General features: G+C 55.1%; 1 protein-coding gene across 4 annotated transcripts in view; it reads right to left on the bottom strand.

Moving 5' to 3' along the window:
* Nucleotides 1-1,666: 1,666 nt before the first annotated feature.
* The window catches only part of Nckap5l (NCK associated protein 5 like), a 36,493-nt gene continuing 18,117 nt past the window's right edge, over nucleotides 1,667-20,042 (bottom strand). Inside the window, exons 2-14 of one of the 4 annotated variants that reach the window (XM_029470177.2) lie at nucleotides 16,629-16,710; nucleotides 15,409-15,468; nucleotides 13,444-13,593; nucleotides 12,977-13,045; nucleotides 12,852-12,890; nucleotides 12,113-12,232; nucleotides 8,797-8,910; nucleotides 5,027-7,632; nucleotides 3,576-3,735; nucleotides 3,402-3,483; nucleotides 2,822-3,124; nucleotides 2,592-2,734; nucleotides 1,667-2,366 (exon numbers count right to left, since the gene is read on the bottom strand). In XM_029470177.2, the coding sequence (XP_029326037.1) occupies nucleotides 2,157-2,366; nucleotides 2,592-2,734; nucleotides 2,822-3,124; nucleotides 3,402-3,483; nucleotides 3,576-3,735; nucleotides 5,027-7,632; nucleotides 8,797-8,910; nucleotides 12,113-12,232; nucleotides 12,852-12,890; nucleotides 12,977-13,045; nucleotides 13,444-13,554 (3,957 nt within the window). In that variant the 5' untranslated portion in view covers nucleotides 13,555-13,593; nucleotides 15,409-15,468; nucleotides 16,629-16,710 and the 3' untranslated portion in view covers nucleotides 1,667-2,156. Of the gene's footprint in view, nucleotides 2,367-2,591; nucleotides 2,735-2,821; nucleotides 3,125-3,401; nucleotides 3,484-3,575; nucleotides 3,736-5,026; nucleotides 7,633-8,796; nucleotides 8,911-12,112; nucleotides 12,233-12,851; nucleotides 12,891-12,976; nucleotides 13,046-13,443; nucleotides 14,355-15,408; nucleotides 15,469-16,628; nucleotides 16,711-20,042 lie in introns of those variants that run through there. The other 3 variants (XM_021183475.2, XM_029470179.2, XM_085831591.1) reach the window with 3 other exon arrangements.

The raw sequence follows: 20,042 nt of genomic DNA, 5'->3' as shown, positions 1-20,042 counted from the left end.
GGGGAGGGCAGCTGTCTGGCAGTCTGAACTTCCTGTGTTTGGGAAACCCAGCTGAGGTCTTACATGAACATTCGCCCATTGTTCTTGAGGAGAGTGAGGTCACAGCAACTTTACAAGCAGCTGTTGCAAACCGAGACACCAAGTGTTTTGCCCCAGCCATGATCAAGGAGGCTTTCAGCAAAGCTTTCCTTGACCGCCAAGAAACTGGGCTCCCTGGAGTATCAATAAACTCACCCACATGCTCCCGCCCTCAAATTCTTTCAGTTGGAACCCAGCCCTGGGTCCGGGGAGGGGGGCCATTGTCATGTGGGCTATGGCTGACTGGGTTCAGGCAGGAGTTGGGGGAGGGGGAAGATGGTCATGTGGGCTATGGCTGACCATGGTGGGCAGGGCTGCCTCCAGGGACCCCTATGGTCCCTGCAGCTTATCCTGCCCTGGGACAATTCTCCAGTCAATTCATTCTGACCCAGGGACCGAGGTGGCACCTGGTATTTTCAAATTCCCAGCATACGGAGCAGACCCTGTCGAGAACATGGATTTTGGTCTTAGCTTTGAAGTGAAGGAGATGAGCGTCAAGCCCACCATGCCAAACTCCTTTCCAGGAAGGAATGGAATCTAGGAGGCCAAAGCAGTTCTAACAGGAAGTGATGTAATGCATCAGGGCTCGGGCCAATAACAGGTCAAGAAACCAGTCAGGAGTTGGTCAGAAACCAAGATGCCGACTTCCTTTAGTACACCTAGGAAGGGGCAGGGACAAAACTGCATTGTCAGACCCTGTTCTGGTCTTGTTAATTTCTTCAGTGATGGCGTCAGCTGAGGGCTTCAGTGATGATGTCAGCTAAGGGAAGATGGCAGATGTGCGCGGAGTTCAGAGCGTGAAGGAGAAGGCTGCTGACAGGGGTGGGGTTGCCTGGCCTCAGGCTGCTGAGGGGGGGGGCGCGGGGTGGGGGGTACCTGGCCTCGAAGTCTAATATACAGATGAGGAAAACCAAGGTTTGTAGTGATAGAGTTTTTTTGGAATGCCAGCTCTGGTGATAAATATCCTTGGCTTCTAGTGCTCCCAAGTCCTATAGAGATGGCTTATAAGGCACGAGGAAGTGGGGAGAGAGACAGCATGGTGTGCCGGTGTGAGGGTAGTCCTATCAGGCTCTTCCCCTCTCGGCTTGGGTAGTCACTGACTGTCCTGTGTCTATACGCAAAGCCAGTGGAACTGCTCCGAACTGGCCTGTCCCCAACCTGGAGCACGGAGAGGCTTGAGCGCATCATCACAGGCCTCTTCCCCATCTTTCTCACCAAGGCTGCATGGCCTTGTGTGCTCCCTGGTCAGTGACATCCTCTGGGCTTCAGATCTAAGCAGGTCACTCTAAGTCACCTTCTAGCCAGCTCCTCCGGGGAAGGGCAGAGAGCCTCATAAGAGCACCCGAGGGTCCCTGGACCTACCCACCAGTCCACCTGAAACCAGCAAGCACAAAGGGGGATGCCGCCACACAACAGTCACGGTGGGGAGAGGCCTCCACGTTTTATTAGGGATGCCGCAGAAGCAGAGCTGCTTTTCAACAACAGATAAATTAACCGCAGTGCGGGTAGGGGTGGGGACTGGGCCAGGCGCTTTTATATATATATATATATATATATATATATATAAAAACAAAGATGAAGACAGACAAACAGACCCCACGATGTGGGGAAGGGAGGCAGCACCATTCAGACAGCAGGGAGGACCAGGGCAGACAGAAGGCGACTTGTCCCCCTCACCCCCAAACTCCATAAGCCTGGGGCTTCCAAAATCAGCCCCATGGGGGCTTTGGGGCAGGGTTGCAGCCAGGTTGGGCAGAGGTGGCACAGCTGGCGGGCAGGAAGCCTAGCACCGCAAGTGGGAGCTGGGACAAAGCAGCCTGGAGCCCCCGGTCCCGGAGAGCAGAGCCTTACTCTGGGGGAGTAGAGGGACTGGGGGTGAGGTCTCTCCCTGAGCTGAGCATGGTTGTCGCATCCACAGCAGCAGTGGCATATGCCAGGGACCCCCATCGCCTTCTTATCCTCTTTCTCCTTGGTCCCTTCAGGTCAAGCTTCACCGGCCCAAAGGCGTGGGGTGTGGAGCACAGAAGCAGGTCGTTGAGGGTCCCTAGCTCCAGAGGAACTGTAGTGGGTGTGGTCCCTCAACCCTGACTCCCACAGGAGGATAGCGAGTCATAGAGGGAGTCACTTAGGGATTCTGAGGTCTCCAGCCCAGGGGCGCCCCCGCTGGCCACTCGGCCTTCCTCGCCCATGTCCGACGTGCTGGGGGTACGACTGCCTCCAAATGCTGGGCCCTGAGGCGTAGATGTGCGGCTGGGATCCAGGCTCTGTTTCCGGTCTACGGGTAGGGCCTAGAGGAGAGGTACTGCTCAGAGAGGAATCGTACCCACCCTGACTGCTGTGGGGGTCCACAGAGGCAGGAATAATGGAAGCCTTCTTCCAAAATGGAATGGGTGGGCGAACTTATCCTCACCTCCGGAGGAGGTGCTGGCTGGCTGTACACAGCTCAGAGACATCCATCTCCCAGTCTCTCCCTCCAGGCACCCAGGCCTCTCTTCTCCCTTCTGTAGCCTTACCATGGGGGTTCTAGGCAGTCCCTCCAGTTGTCGGGGTGGGCACAGGAAGGGGTCGCTGGAGCTGCCAGCTGTTCTGGTGTTGGGGAAGGTCCAGTTCTTGGCCAGCTGGACAGGTGGGGGAGGGCCTGGGTCTTCACAGGGATCTGTCCAGGAAGAAGGGGGAAGTGGACGCGTCGGTCCGGCTCCAAGGAGCCTCTTAGGGATGCCCTACCACTTGAGGGGACACTCACCATCGGGACAGGTCTGATGGCTTCGGTGGCCTGGGGGAGCTGTGAGCAGTCCAGGGAAGGCTGGCATGCTGGGGTGTCTCCCACTCACCAGCAGCTCCTCTATGCCCGGCACCTCCCGCTCTAGTGTGTGGGCACGGCGGGGGACTTTGGTGAGGCCTGGAGGCCGAGCTGGGGGTGCCCCTGGCGGGGGATCCAGACGCAGTGACTTGGTCTTGGGGAGATTTTTGCTGGGGGTTCCGCTGCTGCTGTGATCTGGGGGTGGGAAGGTTCCAATGCCACTGTCCAAGGTTCGAGTCAAGGAGGCTGTGGAGGAGAGGGCACACAGAACGGGGCTCAAGCTCAGGCTCAGGCCAGCCCACTCAGGGTTTTCCTGGCCCAAAAGGCTCCTCCTGCAGAACTCACCCCACCCCCGCAACTCCTCCTCAGCTTCGTACAGGTGCCCCTCAGGGCAGGGAGAATCATTCCTCCACTGCCACCAAGATCTACATCCCCAACAGTCATGGCTGAGCACTAAGATGCTACCCAGGACCTGGCACTGCTGGGGGGACAGGGAATGAGGAGAGAAGGGAACCCCGCTGACCTGTGAAGTGCGCGGTGGAAACTGGCTCTGCCAGGCTGTCTTCCGAGGGCATCTCTTCCCGCCTTCCTGGCTCACTGCTGGGCTGTGTGGGTACAGGAGACCTGAGTGTCCATTCCAGAGCCTCCCGAGCTCCCCCCCACCCCCCCACTGCGCAGGCTCTGAGCGAGAACTTACCTTCCCGGGTTTTCCGCAGCCCTGGAGTGGGCCTACCAGGCCATTCCGAGGCCCACAGGCAGGCCAGGGGCTCTTGGGGTCAGTGGACACTGGCTGGAAATCCCCATACTCAGGCTTGGGCTCCCGCCAGCTCTTGGGGGGCAGCTCCTTGCCATCCACCCTAGGAACAAGAGTGCGATGGGTGTGAGGGAGGCCCAGCTTCCCATGCCTAGCATGCTAAGGTCCAGGCTTAGCCGGAGTGTCCGTCAAGGCTTTAGGTATTGTAAAGTTCCTAAGGAGGCATCAGGATAGCGATGCTTTTGGGCAGTGCCGGGCAGAGGCAGGTCGGGCTCTGAATTTGAGGCCAGCCTGGTCTACGCAGAGTGTTTCAGGCCAGCCTACCTATTCAGACCCTGTCTCACACAAGCACACAAGATGGAAATGCTTTCAGAGGCAGAATCTCTCAGGAAGCAACCAGGATTAGTCATGGTCATGAGGACACAGACCCCTGTGACTGGTGGCTTTTCACGAGGCAGATGCCAAGCACCACACTCCGTGCCTCGTCCCATGACACTCTGGGTTGCCACAGGACTCTGCAAGCAGAAGGCAATCACCAGATGTGGCCCCTAGATCTCTAGAAACCATGGCCACAGTGACTTCCCACCATCCCCTCCTTTATAAAAGTAGTTTGTCTTAGAGACACATTTAATTAGCGATACAAAACAGACCCACGCACCAGCCGCAAGCCCTCCAACACTGCTGGCCCTAGAGAGGTGTTCACTGCTGCCCATCCTGGGGAGAGGGGCCTGTGTATGCTCTCTTCAACACCTCCTGAAGCTTAGGAAAGGCAGGGTGGGTGGAGGGGCAAGCAGACAGGAGGGGCAGGGAAGATCCCGGGAGCCCACCTCCCCAGGGTCACTGTGCCTAGCTCACTAACAGACCAGTTCACACCTAGGACGACGCACTACAGTCCTGGCCTGCTGCCTTGGGATTTCTGAGAACAGGGTATCCCAAAATGAATGCCTTTTTCGGGGCCTGAGTTCTTCAGCTTTTTTACCCAGATGGCCTAGACAGAGTAAACACTGAACGTGGTCCCCTTCTCTAAACTACAACACCACAGTGGCAGGAGTCAAAGGGGAGCCTTCTTGTCCCTTCCCCAATGTAGACTTTCCTCAGACTGGCTAGGAACCAGTATTTGTGTCCTTATATAGGTAACTGAGGGGCTGCAGGAGGCAGGGATCCGGGAAAGGTAATACAGCAAATGAGAGCTAGTCTCAATGAGCTAACACCAGCCAGCCAGTGGGGAGGACAGGGTAGTTAACCCCATTTTATGAGTCCTAACTTCGGTCTTGGCCAGGTCACCAGCTCCCAGGTGTCTCCCTGGCACTGTATTCCTCTCAACTTCTGGGAAGCTTAAACTCCCAGGGTGGCCGCAGCCCACTGAGTATCTGACCCCTGGTCCCAGGCCTCACCTGTTCAGTAGCTGTTGCATGAAGGTGTCTGCACCCTGATACATGCCGGCTAGCTGGCCTTGAGCCTGCCCCAGACCAGGGCTGGGCACAGTGGCTGGGCCCCCAGGCCGTGGGCGGGCTCTGCTCAGGTATGCCTTCTCTTCCTCTAGGGCTCGGCGCAGGTCTTCCGCCTTCGCCATCAGCTTAGAGATGTTGAGGCTCTCAGCCTCCAGCTTCCGGGCTTCCGTCTTGACTTCTTTCCGGAGTGGGGAGCCCCCACCGGCCCCGTCCTTGTTTTTGGTAGCCTCTGTGCGGCGGTTCAGAGCCGGCAGCTTGCTCTTTTTAAGGCCAAACCAGCTGGCGATGCTGCTGGTGTTGCGGTGTTTGGCTTCGGAGCCCGGAGTCCGTTCCTGACCTTGAAGGCGCAGCACGTTCTCCTCAATGCCCTTCATCACCTTCTCCTCGATGGCCGAGTGTGGGGCTGGCCCTTCCGAACCCTGGCTTGGGTCGGCGGGGCCAGGTACTGGGGATGTAGGCTGGCCAACTGTGCTGCCACAATCTGCCCAGGGTGGACCCTTCACTTTGTCAGGCTTGGGGGGCTCCTTGGTGCCTAAGGGTGCCACAGGGCGGGGAACCACCTTGGTGGGGGACTTGGAGGGTAGCTTTGTCGGGCTGCTGTGAGGGCTTTTGGGTTTGCCCAGGCTAGGGGCTGAGGTTGGCACTTTTGCAGGTGTGCGGGGCATCTGGGGACACAGAGCCCCTGCTAGCCGACTCTTGGCCAGCTCCACTTTGGTGAGGCAGCTCCTCGGTGAGATGGGCTCCAGGTCCACTCGAGCTCCCATGGAATGAGAGGAGTAGACTCTGGCACCAGGATCTGTAAGTCCAGGTTCCTGCTGCTTCAGGCTGCTTGTGCCCAAGGCCACTGCTCCCCGAAAGATACCCTTAGCTTCTGGCTGCTCCAGAGGTCTTGCGCTGGGCGGCATGTCTCCAGCACACTCACCAGACCGCACTAGTGCCCTGGCCTTCTCAGCGCTAGACCGGGCTGGCACCCCATTCTTTTCTGGACCCAGAGGCCCCTCGGGGCCTGTCTTCAGTTTCCCAAGTGCTGCTAATCTGTCTCGCAGAGGTGTGTGGCTAGGATCACCAGGTCGTCGCCCAGATCCCTGGCCAGGCTTCTTGGATGAGCCACCCGGGGTCCTGCGGCTGGCATGGGGAGACTCAGAGCCTGCCCTGTCCATGCTCTTCTCCTGGGGGCTGCTGTAGGGACAGGATTCTGGGAGGCCAGGGCTGGGGGCTCCAGGGCTCCTGAGGACCTCAGGGGTCTGGGGCACCTCCAGAGTCAATTGTGGGTAGGTGGGCACCTGCAGCGGGGAAGGAGGTGGTTCTGGGGAAGAACCCCTAAAGGTGCTCCTGGAAAGGTCCAGGATGTTTTCAAAGCAGGGAGACACTACCGGTCCTGGAGACAGAGCAGTGGACACAGCCGACTGGGAGGGTCTGAGCTGCGCAGAGTCTGGCATTGCGGAGCAGGGCAGAGGGCTGCTGGGCAGGCCCTGTGCCCCCTCTGGGGACAGCTCTCCTCCACCCAGACCCCTTCGAGCCAGCAATGGGGAGGGGCTGCCATCTGAGCCACTGTTGCGACAAGGGATTCGAGAGCTCCGGGGAAGCTGGGGACTGAGTTGGGGACCTCCTGGGCTGGGGACCTTCTCTGAGGCTGGAGGCAGCTTGAGAAACTTGAGACCTCTGGCTGGAGAGGGCAGAAGGGGTCCCTGGGCGTCCCCGGGAGAGGGGGGCCCAATCTGGAGCTTGCTTTTCACCTGAGATGAGGAGTGGGAATGGCCAGGCCGGGAGCCCAGCGGGGCATCCCCTGCCCCCATGAACATGCTGAGGAAGGGAAGGGGCCCCTGGCCCTCTGAGGTAGCACCAAAGCCCAGCCTGGTGGCCTCTGGGGTACTTGCACCCCAAGCTGACTTTGGGAGGCCTTTGGACTTTGGAGGTCCTGGATCTGGTGAGTTTGGCTTCCCAGGGCCTGGCTGGTCAGCACTGAGGGGGCCTGTCGCCCCAGCCAGGAAAGCTTGGAGGTAAGTCTCTGTGTCTCCAAGGAGCTGGCCCAGATTTAACTGCTTGCGGGCCAGGGCACCAAGCAGGGTGTCGGGGCTGGGGGCCTCATTGGGGTCTCCTGCTTCATCAGAAGAAGATGAGGAGCTGCTGCCTGGAGCACAGTGTGGGCCGGAGCTGGGGCCCTGGGCTGGCGGTGGGGCCCTGCTAGAAGCCCAGGGTTGCCGGATGCCTTCTTCTTCCCCAGGGCCCCCTAAGACCCGTTCCCAGTGCAGCAGTGCCCCCAGGCTCCCAGGACCGAGCAGCAGGTAGGGTGCCCAGGGTGAGGGTTCAGGCTGCGGTGGGCCACAGGGCTCGCCATTGATGGGCTCTGGGGAGCCAGGGCCTTGGCCTGTGGGTCTCCAGGGGGTGGCAGGTGAGCACAAAAGCAAAGGGTCCGTCTCTTCCAAGGCTCGCAGCACCTCTAAAATCTGAGCTTTCTTCCGAAGAAATGGGGACAGGGCATCCAGCGCCGGGGGTGGAGTGGCCGGGGGACCTGGACCGCCTGGCCGTAACTGCTGCTCCCAACACACCTGGGAGGAGAGAAGGCGTGAGGAGGAGGAGAGATGGTGTGGCTGGTGCCTAGGCCTTAAGGTAAACAGTTCATAGAGGTATCCCAGGGACAAGCTATCACACCTACATCCAAATCCACCGCTCTTGGGATGGGATGCCCTGGCTTCCTCAAGCACTGCTGAGGCCTGCGGAGCTGGGCTGTTGTACCTCACACTCGGAGTAGACTGGGTACCCCATGTCCAGTCTCCTATCCCCACTACTCTTTTTTTTAGAAAACAGATTTTTTTCTTCAAAGGTTTATTTATTTTATATGTAAGCACACAGTAGCTGTCTTCAGACACACCAGAAAAGGGCATCAGATCTCATTACAGATGGTTGTGAGCCACCATGTGGTTGCTGGGACTTGAACTCAGGACCTCCAGAAGAGCAGCCAGGGCTCTTAACCGCTGAGCCATCTCTCCAGCCCCACCTCCCACTACTCTTTTTTTTTTTTTTTTTTTTCCCACATTGCTAGCCTGAGCAGTTACAGTGCTGGCCTGTGCTTGTTCTAAGATGGAGGGAGGCCTGCCTGTGTTCTGGCTTCAGAAAGTACAGAAGTTCAAGAAGAGGGTGTATCACAACCGAGACCTCAGTCACTCACGGCAGGCAAGCATGGGCCTTGTCCGCTCAGAGAGCTGAGCGGCAGGCAGCAGTGGCAGCAGGCCTGGGGATGGCCCCATGCAAATCTCTGTTACTCAGCCCTGTCCTGCACAGAGCTTAACTACATGTGCTCTGGAGTCAGGGTATCAAGCCCATGTCTACCTCTTTCACGTGACCTTCAGCAAGTCGTTTGACCTCTAAGTGTCATCGTGTCAACTGCAAAATGAGACAATGATTTTTTAGCCCCATAAAGTAAGAGCCTGACTGAGGTGTCCTGCATAGTTGGTGCCCAGCACAGAATGCAAGGTCTGCAAGCATGTGCGGTGACTCCTGCTGCTTGACTTTACACATTCGCGTGCAGGCCATGACTGGGGGGTGGGGGGTAGGGAGCCTGTTTTTCTTGGTATGAGGCTGACAGCTGAGGGCTCACACGTCCGTCCTGGACAGGAGCCTGCAGGAGAAGCAGCCTGTCCCTGAGACTCGTTAAGAACCCACGGTGGAGCCTCTAGCCAGTAAGACACAAACCCAGTGTCCACTCCTCCTACCTCTCTTTGCCCAGCGCAGTGTCCTGAAGGCAGTGAGGTGGCTGGTCCCTCAGTAGCATTTGGGGATGGGGAGGCTGGCCGTTCTGATGGTGGCTGGAGTGGTGTGAGTGGGATCTGCAGAGAGAACGCAGTGTTATCCACCCCTCTCGGAGCCAGGCAGCCCCACTGTGCCCCTCCAGGGATGGCCCCTGGCCTACCGTACGGCTCTTACCATTGTCCTTTTGCTGATAAGGCAAGCTAAACACAGGGGACAGTCTGAAGACAGTACAGGTCTGGGTGACATGAAAGCAGACTAGAGCAAAGGGACTGGGTTGGGGGACATGTGCAGGGCACAGCAGACCGCGGCAGGTCTAACCAAGTGCGCCTAGCTCGGCTCCAGAACTACTCTGCTTTGTCGCTTAGAAAAAGAGCACTACCATGAAGGCCCCTTCCTATTCTGACCACCTAGGAGCTAAGAAAACAAAGTCACGCCAGGTGGTGGTGGCACTTGGAAGGCAGAGGCTGGTGGATCCCTGTGAGTTTGAGGCCAGCCTGGACTATAGTACAGCACAGGTTCCAGGACAGCCAGGGCCACACGGAGAAAACCTGTCTCAAAAAAAAAAAAAATCCAAACGCACCCCCACATCCCTTCTCCCCAAAAGCTAGGCACAGAGGCCTGCACAGTTCACTTCAGCCTGCAGCTAGCAAGGGGCCAGCAACAGGCCCTCTTCCTTTCCCGTGTCTCTAGTGCACACATGAAAGGCAGCGAGCTATCACTGTGTTCCCCCGGTCTCATGGGAGATATCTACTCTCTAGACTGTACAAGGAGCATGTACCCCAGGTCCTATTTTGCTGACTCTCTTGGTCCTTGAGAGTTCTTCTTGCATGTTGAATGGGGATGCATCAGCTTTAACCCTTCACTCACCTCATTGCTGCCCCCCTAGCCCCCCCCATCCCCCACAGCCTTAAAATCCCTGTAGCATCTAGGCCTTGCCCTTGGCCATCTGCAGCCCAGATCTGCACTTCTGGCCCGACAGTGCTTGGTATTCCAATCCCCTTGACCCCGTGACCCCATTCAGTGGCTTTTAGTCTTGCACAAGGAAGCTAAAGTGACTTTTTCCTAAAGTGCTTCTGTGCTGTGAGGCCTCTTCCCCTGGCCACGGTCCCCTCCGGGCTGTGGATCCCTCAAGCAGCTCCTGCCCCTCCTCCTCCTCACTTCCTGTCACACATCCTTCATCTACCCAAGCTGAAAGTGTGCCACCCTCTGGGTGCTCCTTCCACGGGGACTTCCTTCTCCGCAGCCATCTACAGACTGTCAGACTCCTTTCCACCCGGCGCACAGGTCCAATGTCATTTCCTTGCGGGAACTTCCTTAAGTCTGTGTGAACATGTGCATGTGTGTGCATACGTGCATGCACGCACACACACATGCACACTCTTGAACACTGCTCCTCAGGAGTCACCTGCCTTGTTTCTTAAAAACAGGGCTCAACACCGAGATCTGGGGCTCACAGAGTGGGCTCAGCTGGCTGGCCAGTGAACCACCGGGATCTCCCTGCCTCCACCTCAGAGCCTGGATTGTAAGCACAGAGCATCATGTCCAGCTTTTGACATGGGGTGCTGGGGAACTACGCACAAGCCCTAATGTTTGCATGACAAGTCCTTTACCACTGAGCAAGCCGACCCGTAGGCCTCCCAGTCCTCCAAGGGCTAGCTGCCCCTATCCTGCACCCTGGGACAAGCAGAGCTGCCATACTTGACCCTAGCATGGTTGTCCATGGACTGCCTCTAAGCAGTCTCAGCTGTCCAGAAACACACCGTGCACAGGATGTAACACCCACAGGGTCTTGAGATGGGTTCCTCAGGCCTTGGCAAAGGCATGGCTTCCAAGGGAAGCTTAATTAGTGTCTGCGTAATGGGGCTTTCAACCCAGCGAAGCTCACCCTGGGAGTCACGTTAATACTACTAAACTGCTGCCATTCACCGACTGTCAGCGAGCCGACCACCATATATTACCTCATTTAATCCTCGCAAGGATGTGTAATGCCAGTGTTTTTGTGCCATTTGTAAGGGAAAAACCTAACATTTATATAGTTTGATACTTTGCCCAAGGCCACACTTAGCTAAAAAGCAGTTCAGTTAGAAACCCAACCCCAGTTTACTTGAGGCCAACATTTAATGCTTGTAATTTTCCATTGCATCATGGGAACTTGGGCGAGAGATCGACTGGACCAATCCTCGGTGATCCCACAGTCCATTCAGGTTTTTAAAAAAGTGACTGTGGGTTGTTCACTGGGATGGGGGAAGGCTGGTGACAGCTAGGCCTCAGGGGTCCCTGCAGAGGCACAACAGCTGCAGGGGCAACTGCAGACTATCCACTGCTGCCTGAGATTCAGTTCACGGGGAATCAGATACCAGGTTGGATCATTTGGACAAACACACATGTTCAGACAGACATGGCTCAGCTCCACCCTGATAAAGCTGCTTTCATTGTCAAAAGGGGGGCAGGGGCTGGCTGCCCTCAGAGGCAACCTGCTATTCTCCTTGACTTCCAGACTGCTCTTATCTCTGTGTCTTCTTCCATCCTTGGGGCTCCTGACAGAGTGACATCCGTGACAACTGATCCCAGGACTCATTCCCCGAACCAGCGCCCCACCCATACCCCCACACTGTTCCCAGGGCAGGCAGGGTCCAGCCTGCCAGTAGAAACCAGTGCCTGTGAACGTTCAAACCTCGTATGTGCAGCCACCCACATCCAGTGAACGGGGTGAAGTGCCGTTCTTGTCCTCTCTGTGACATGCAGCTCTGGGCTCCTTTTGCTTAGCCCTGCCCTGGCCCTGGCCAGGAAGAAGCCACGTCAGTGGCCACAGGGGCCTCTAGGGAACTGGAAATAACTGCATTTGCAGTCTCCACCCGACCAACTCCCTACACAGGGCAGGGTGAATCCCAACGTTCTCTGTTATAAGAAGGGGCACACTAGGAGTGAGGGCCATGCTTCTCCTCTTAGTGCTTGGGTAGTGAGGCAGGAGGACTGCCTGAGTGTAAGTCCAGCCAGGGATGTAGAGTGAGACCCTGTCCTCCCCCTCCTCCTCCTCCAACAACAACAACTGAAGATACTGCCTGGTTGAGTAGGGAGAACCTGGGAACGGCGTGACAGATGAGTCTATGGGGACTCGGGAAGTTTTCTTTCAGCTAAAATGCAAGTCTGTTAGTCCAAGTATACCTTCCCCTCAAGGCCACAGGCCCTGTGTTGAGGACAGCCGACACCCTGCTCCTATGAGGTGAACAGAAGCGCAAGCTGATGCTGACGGGGACCACAGGAGAATGCTATGCCCACCTGAGGGAGGGAGTTGGCCGTGAGCTGTAGTTTCTGCTGCAGCAGTGCACTCAACACCTGATTCTGCCGCTCCAGGTCAAACACCCTCTTCTTCAGTTTGATACACTCTTCCCGCAGGTCCTGTCCACCCAGGAAGGACAGGAAGCAAAGGTGAGGAGGCAGGAGAGGGACAGCGACTTCCCGCCCCCGCCAGCTGTGCTCACACCTACAGCCTCTGGGGATGAGCTCTCTAGGTTTGCTACCCTAATGAACGGTAAAGGCCAGTCTCTGTCATGTCCACCATTTCTGCAGCTGGCTTCCTCCCTCCTAGAAGCCATGTCAAAAGGGAGGGGCATCTAAGGCGTGGGAGAACCCTGAAGTCTAAGTGGCCCATGTCACAGCGATCTGAAGAAAACACTTCAAGGCCTTTGAGGCTCATGACGTTGGTAGTGTTTTGAAGGCGATAGAGAAGTCAGCTGGGCTCCGGGTAAGAGAAGGCATTCTAGTCCATATCAAAGTTCCCATGGTTCAGAGACCTGGCCTTACCAACTCACTCTGCTTCCCGGTAGAGAATAAAGGGCCAATCAGAGGTAGTGGTATGGGCCAAGTGGGCCAATAGGGAGCTCCACCTAGGCCACTCCATGGTGGCAGAGACTTAGTTGAGTAGGTCTCTGGAGTCCCAGGGCTATACCTCCTGTCTATACCCCGGGTCTATCCTGCAGCAGTTAGGTGGGTGTGAGACAGTCCTGAATCCACTCACCTTCTGGTTTAGTAGAGCCTGTACCACGTGGTTGGCAACCTGGGGGCACAAAGTCCGGGAGCTGAGCTGGCGTTTTGCCCACCCTCCCCCGTCCCCAGCCCTGTCCTTCGGCAAACCCCACAGACCTCATCCAGACAGCGTTCGTAAGTCTCCCTCTGGTTCTCATTGGCCTGCGCAAGCGCCGAGTTCTCTGCCTGTAGGGTGAGGTGGAAAGGGGAATCGTTGAGGCTCATTTGTACCCTGGGAGCGAGGGTGGCAGAGTGGACAGGCTTTGCCCTGTCCATCAAACTCCTGGACCAGGGTTATCTGACCGTTTTACCCAGTAGCCTCTATGGATATCACTGTCCTCGGAACCAGCCGGGTCGTAAAGGTGGGGTGAGGGTGGGGAAGAGACACTCGTGGCATAGGACAGCTATGTACCCTTCACTGTCACCCGAGCTGGAGAGTGAAGAGGAACCAGGGCTGACCCAGGGGAGCTTTAATAAAGAACCGTCCAGCCCTCTCCTGTCTGGCAAGCCTTCTCCACATTGAGCTCCACGGTGGGCAGCCCTGACTCCCCGTGCCCTGCCCTGCCCTGCCTGCCACCGTGTACCTCCAGCTCCCGAAGTCGGTGCAGAAGCTCCTGGCAGGTGCTGAGCTCCATGCTGCCGTCCTCGCCAGCCGCTGCCCTCAGCTTTCCGGTGCCTCCGGCCGGCTGGTCCATGGCCTTGGGAGTCAGGCTCTGGGAATGAGGCCTGGCAGGCTACTCCCAGGCAGACCAGGAACAGGCAAGGAGAGAAGGCAGGAGGAGGGTGACAAAACTCTCTAGTGACCTCTGCTACACTGGTGATAACGCAACAGCTCAAGGTTAGGCTGGGTGACTCTTGTTTACTCTTCCCATCCTGAGGTCGAGGCTGTGCCTATAGGAACCCCATTGCTCACACACACCCTGCATGGGGGCCTAGAGCCCGAATTCTTTGCTGGTCAACCAGCTGCCCTGTGACTCAACGTCCCTGTTTAGAAAGTAACACCAACTTCAACTAATGTCACTCACTGTTGACACATAAAACTTAAGTCTGCCAAGGGATATTTATTTATTTATTTATTTAAGACAGGGTTCCACTGTGTAACAAGCCCTGGCTGTCCTGGACTCACTCTGTAGACCAGTCTGGCCTTGAACTCACAGAGATTGGTCTAACTCCATCTCCTGAGGACTGAAAGTGTGCACCAACCACGCCAGGCACCAAGGGGATTTGAAAAGTAAAGATGGGCTCAACCTATGGCTCAGCAGGTAAGAGGGCTGCCTGCTCTTCCCGAGGACCCAGGTTCAATTCCCAGCACCCACACCACAGATATGCTTTGTCTCCTCTTGGACACACCATGAAGCATCCTTTGTGCCTCCCACACTCCCTCTTCTGGCTCCAAATGATCCAGGCACTCTGAGAGGGCTTAAAACACTGCCGCCGAGGTCCCAGTGGGCTGGGGGCTTTGCACACGCTGACCTCTCTGCTGGTGCCTCTTGATGCCACCTGCCTTGCAGCGCAGCCAGGTCTTTCTATTGTTCCACAGGCCCTCGAGCTCTATTTGTGCTTGGTGTGCTGTTCTCAGCAGTTCTATAATGGTCCCCTCCACTCCACCCCACTCCCACCCCCGACCAAGGCTGTCAGCTTCTCAGCACAGGGCACAGGACACAGTACTCACTTCCCTGACCAAACTCACTCTTCCTGTGTAATCTGCCATGCAGGACACACACTGAAGACCAGAGACTAGTCTACCCTGGACACACAGGAGCACAGCAGGGCTCTGACTGGCACTGTGCTGTGTCTTTCCCATCAATGAGGCTCCTGCCGTTGCTGTTGGCTTGAAATGACAAGTCTTCGTTTTTCATCTGAGACCCTTTGTGTTATGTATGGCTCAGCTCGAATCTGAAATGTCCCCCACGGGCTCATCTTCCACCCCCACCCTGCCCCGGGGAAATCCTGGAGAAATCCCATTGCTCTGGCCTGCTTGCTCCGGGCCCTGCTCGATCCCCACCTCCTCCTGCCACCCACTCACTCCAGGCCCCCTCGGGCTCATCTTGAGCCCCCGTTTCCTGAGCAGCAGTCTTTAGGACCTTTGGAGGATATAGCTCAGTCTCTAAGCTCCCGGCTGGCAGCTTCCTGACCAGTAGTTGCTAACAGTTTTTACCTCAGACTTTTGCCACTACAGACGAAGACACTTTAACACTGCCTTCCTTGCCAAGAGCCAAAAAAAAAAAAAAAGTCTGGCTTTTTTTAAAAACAACAACAAAAATGTTATTTCTGTCAGGTATTTTGGGCACACAAGAACAATGACTACATTGCAGTGTGGAACCTTTGTGCCGAGGGGTGCATGCCCCTTAGCCTCCACCAAGGGCCTCTCTGCTTCGTCCTTCCCAGTTAAAGGCCCCATAAAAGAGAATTAGAAATTGTGGATCAGAGAAGGGGAAGTCTCTCTCTCAGTACCTAACCCTCACTCCTCTGCTGTGAGGCACAGTGTGGCCTCTCTCAGCCCCAGCTCCTTCCCCAATCCCAGCATGCACAGGCCCCAGGTCCCTCACCGGTCTCTGATCCTCACCAGGCTGGCTCGTTCACTCTGGTAGCCAGATGGGTCACCTCACCTGTAAAGGACAGAGGAACAGTGTTAGTGCAGCATTCCCTCAGTGCATAGTAGGTCTGGAGTAAGCCCAGAGCCCTGCCGTTTTGCTTTCAAAGCTTCTACTTAACGGACAAGGGAGACAGCGCTAAGCTCTGACAGCAGGCAGAGGCCCGCACAGGGTTGAGAGGAAACCCCCGAAAGGCAGAGCAAAGAGCCAGTGGCAGCCTTTAAATCCGTTCAACCTTCCCGGTTTTTGTCTGGTGACATGGTTCCGCACATGGTTCCGCTTGCCCCACAGAGGTCTCCAGATTCCAGCCAGACGTCATTTGCCTCCCAGGTGAGACTTCAGTGCCCTTCCAAACCCACACTGCCTCTAATCTTCCCATCACAGGAGGAGATAAATGCTATAATCAATGCTTGCATTTAGAGCAAAGTAAGGAATAGTAACTCTAGCAAACACGGAATCTACCCTGTGTGCGTTTAGTGTCAGAAGGCTTTTCTGTGCCCCTGCATTAATGTCTCTAACCATGCTGGCTGGGGTAAAGGACCTTGCTGCAATCCCATGGCTGGTTCACACAGCACACTGGGACAGGCGCGGATGCCCCCTGCTCTATGGCCTCAGCTGCACACATCCATTAGCTACATCCAGCAGCTTATATGCAAGCTCTGCCCACCCCTGAGGCCACGGTAGGCAGAGCTTGATGGATGGAACCCCAGATCTTTACAGCTGGTCAGACTTGGGTTAGGACCCTGACTCCGGGGAAGTGACTTTCCTGGCTTGAGAAATGGGTAAGCTTACTCAGTGCAAAGGGCAGGCGGGGGACGCACTGAGGTAACAGTGTTTAGCCTGAGCTCACTGGACACGTTTGATCAGTACAAAGCTGGCGGTGGTCTTGGGTTCATAGTGAACCTGAGTTCTAGACCCCCCCCCCCCATACTGGAGTCTTAGATGCAGGGCATCTACATGTCTTAGGCACTGCCTAGCCTGGCCTGCTCTGACCTTGAGGACCTTCCTTTCAGGCCTCTACCCTGTCAGCACAGGGCAAGCCCAGTCTCCTCAAACACTCAAAAGGAGTCAGCTAGAAGTTCTGAGGCCAGGGAAACAGGCAAAGGAGAGAAGCCTTTCTGGTGTGTGTGTGTGTGTGTGTGTGTGTGTGTGTGTGTGTGAGACAGGGACCTGACCTTATGGCATGCCAGGCAAACATTCTGCCACTGAGGTCTTCCTTCTTGGTGTATGTATGCATTCCACAGTGGGTACGGGCCTCTGAAAGCAGAAAAGGGAGAACTATGTAATATATAAATATTTTTGAGACATGGTTTCTCTGTGTAGCCCTGGCCGTTCTGAAACTCACTCTGTAGACCAGGCTGGCCTCGAACTCAGGGATAGGCTTGCCTAGGACTAAAGGTGTGTACTACCACTGTCTGGCTTAATACTAATTTTTAACACTCCACAAAAACATATAGTCCTGGCAGTTGGAGAGATGGCTCACTTTCTGCTCCTGTAGAAGACTAGGGTTCAGTTCCCAGCACCCACGTGGCAGCTCACAAGCACCTGTAACGCCAGCTCCAGGGGGTTCATCACCTTCTCCTGCCCTCTAAGGCATTGCAAAGACATGGTGCATTTACACAGTGCAGGCAAACCACTCACACACATAAAATAAATACAATAAATCTTTTCTAAGTTAAAGACCTTTGTTATTTTAACATTGTAAAGTGAGCTCGGTCTAACTTGATTTGTTCCCGACATCATCTCATTTGATATATTTAGAAATGGGGGCCTGGGAAAAAATGAAAACAATTTTAAGAAGTTTGTTTCCCTTCCCACACGCAGATGTAAAGGCTTCAGGTTACATTCACAGATCTGCTCTCACTCCAACACTGTCTGCCTATCATCCCCAGCTCCATGCTGCGGCTCCCGATGACCAGGGACCATCAGCTTTCCCCTCAACGCTACATTCTGCACTCACACACACACACACACCAGCAACCCCCAGGGAAGAGCAGTTGGCAGGTGTGCAAACATCTGCGCCCTGGGAAGGTGACTGGGATACACAGGGCAAGGCCCAGCGCCTGGAAATTATAAAACTTGAGACAAGGGAAGCTTAGCAGCTCTTTACCCAAGATAAAACCCCAAAACAGCATAGAGGTCATTTACCAGGATGTCTCGTCATAAAACCAATAAAAAGCATGCCAGGCAGGCGTGAGGGACAGAGCTTGAGGTCAAGTCCCGTGGGGATGCACTGGAGACCTTGACGTGTCTAGGCTATGTGAGAGTAACGGTCGCTCCTGCAGTGCTCTCTGCAATGGCTGCCTCGAGGAAATTTTTGAGTCATTCCCACTGTGGGAGAGACGCTACAGCACCCTGCTCCAGAGGCCGTGGCCAACCCAGGGTGGAGTCTGCAGGCTGCCACTAGCAGAGAGCAAGAAGCTGTCAGCTACACAGGAGAGGGGTCAAAGGAAAAGCCCCACACTTAAACTGGTGCTGGGGAGGGGCACAGCTACATCTATGTCTAGGTATTACATTTGTGTGTCTGTGTGCATCAACATCTATGTGTATGTATTACATTTGGGTGTTTGTGTGCCTGAGCATATGCCACGTCACACGCATGGAAGTCAGCTCTGCAGGTAACTTGAAGCAGTTGGTTCTCTCCTTCTACCACGTGGGCCTAGATTGGCAGGCATGGTGGGTAGCAACTTTACATCCTAGGAAGCTGAAGGTTTATTGAGAAGGTAGATGTGCTGGCACAAGCCTGGGACACTTAGGAGCTTAGGTAGAACTGTCATGAGTTCAAAGCCAGCCTGGGGATAGTTATTTAGTCTTGAAAAAAATGTTAAAGATTTTTCGAAAACTTTTCTGTGGCCCTCTAGGGAACACCAGGGTGCACAGTGACAGGGTCACCTGGATCTCCTGACAATGGGCTACATTAAATGAAGTCTGCAGAAGTCTTTTCCCCAGAGGCTGAACATGTGGGATGTCGCTGAGCCTCGGCCAGGCATTCTCCTCCTCCTCCCTTGGGGCTTCGTCGCACCAGTCGCTGGGGAAAACCCAGGCTTGGATCCCAGGATGGCCCCGGTTTCAAACATTCCTGTGTGGTTCCACAGCGCATCAGAAAGGTTGGATCAGAGAACTCCTTGCCAGCCAGGCTGGGGAAGAGGCTGGCTCTGGAAACTCTTAATGTGACTGGAAGCTTCTACTAGAATGGCAAGCAAGAGGCTCCTCCCTTCATAAGGGGCCTGATTCACAGGGAAGTGACTTTAGTTGTGTGTGGAGGGGGAGGGAGGACAAGCAGAAAGCTCTCAGGCAGCAGGGAGACAGGAAGAGAAAACTGCTGAGAAGTGTCTGGCCAGTCAGGCCTGTGGCTTGCACCTGTGATCTTGATGCTGAGGCAGGAGGACTTATGTGGTGAGATATGACACACCAGCTTGGATTAGAGCAAGAGCCTGTCTTTAAAAAACAAGACAGAAGGGTAAGGAACATATTCCCCTAAAGTAGCCTAAGAAACAGGCCTTCAGAGCACGCCTTTAATCCTAGCACTTGGGAATTCGAGGCCAGTCTGGTAAACAGAGTCCCAGGACAGCCATGGCTACACAGAGAAACCCTGTCTTGAAAAACTTAAAAAAAGAAAGGAGAAAAGAAAAGAAAGGGAAAAAAAGAGACAGAAAGAGAGGAAGGAAGAAAATAAAAGAAAAAGGAAAGAGAGAAAGAAAGAAAGAAAGAAAGAAAGAAAGAAAGAAGAAAGAAAGAAGAAAACCCGAATAAACAGTAAAACTTTAAAAACTTTAGGGCTGAGAGATGGCTTAGTAGTTAAAGAGCGCTGGCTGCTCTTCCAGAGGACCCAAGTTCAATTCCCAGCAACCACATGTTGGCTCATAACCATCTGTAATGGGATCTGATGTCCTCTTCAGATGTGTCTGAAGACAGAGACAGTGTACTCACATACATAAAATAAATAAATAAACCTTAAAAAACAAAACAAAACAAAACAAAACAAAATAACAGAGTAAAAATTTAAACTCCAAAGTCTGGTGGCTCATGCCTGTAATCCAGGGATAGGAAGGGGGAGGCAGGAGAACTGGGCCAGTCCGGACTACAGTAGACCCTATCACAAGCCAACAGAAAAATGCCTTTATCTCCCCAACCCAAAGCCAGGTCTTGTGCATGCAAAGCACTGAGCCCTCAGCCCTGCACCCCCTTAAATCTAGAAGGCTAGGACAGACAGAAGTTTCTGCACCTCAAACACAGATCTTGCCATACTGACCTTGAGTCAGCCAAGGAGTGCTCCCAGCCCCTCCTCTCCAGTGTGTGTGTGTGTGTGTGTGTGTGTGTGTGTGTGTGTGTGTGAGAAGCATGGTTGCCTGGTCTCTCTCTCTCTCCTCACCTGGGCCATCAGCCAAGGCCTTCTGGCCCTGAGGAGCCCCTCACTCCCCAGCTGTTCCCTGAACAGTCCTCCTGGGAGAAAAGCCAGGGGCAGGGGGTGGGGGAGGAGTGAGCAGCTGCAGGGAGGAAGGGATGGGGGCTTACTTAAATTAAAGAGTCATCTGTGACACCAGCCAGTTCAGCTCCCTGGCCAGCTGCTCCCTGGAATCCCAGCCTGT

Source organism: Mus caroli, unplaced genomic scaffold (genome assembly GCF_978045245.1).
Source record: "Mus caroli unplaced genomic scaffold, Mus_caroli_1 scaffold_16, whole genome shotgun sequence".
Taxonomy (NCBI): Eukaryota; Metazoa; Chordata; class Mammalia; order Rodentia; family Muridae; genus Mus; species Mus caroli.
Note: the sequence above shows the minus strand (reverse complement) of the source record. Positions and strands in the feature narration are given on the sequence as shown.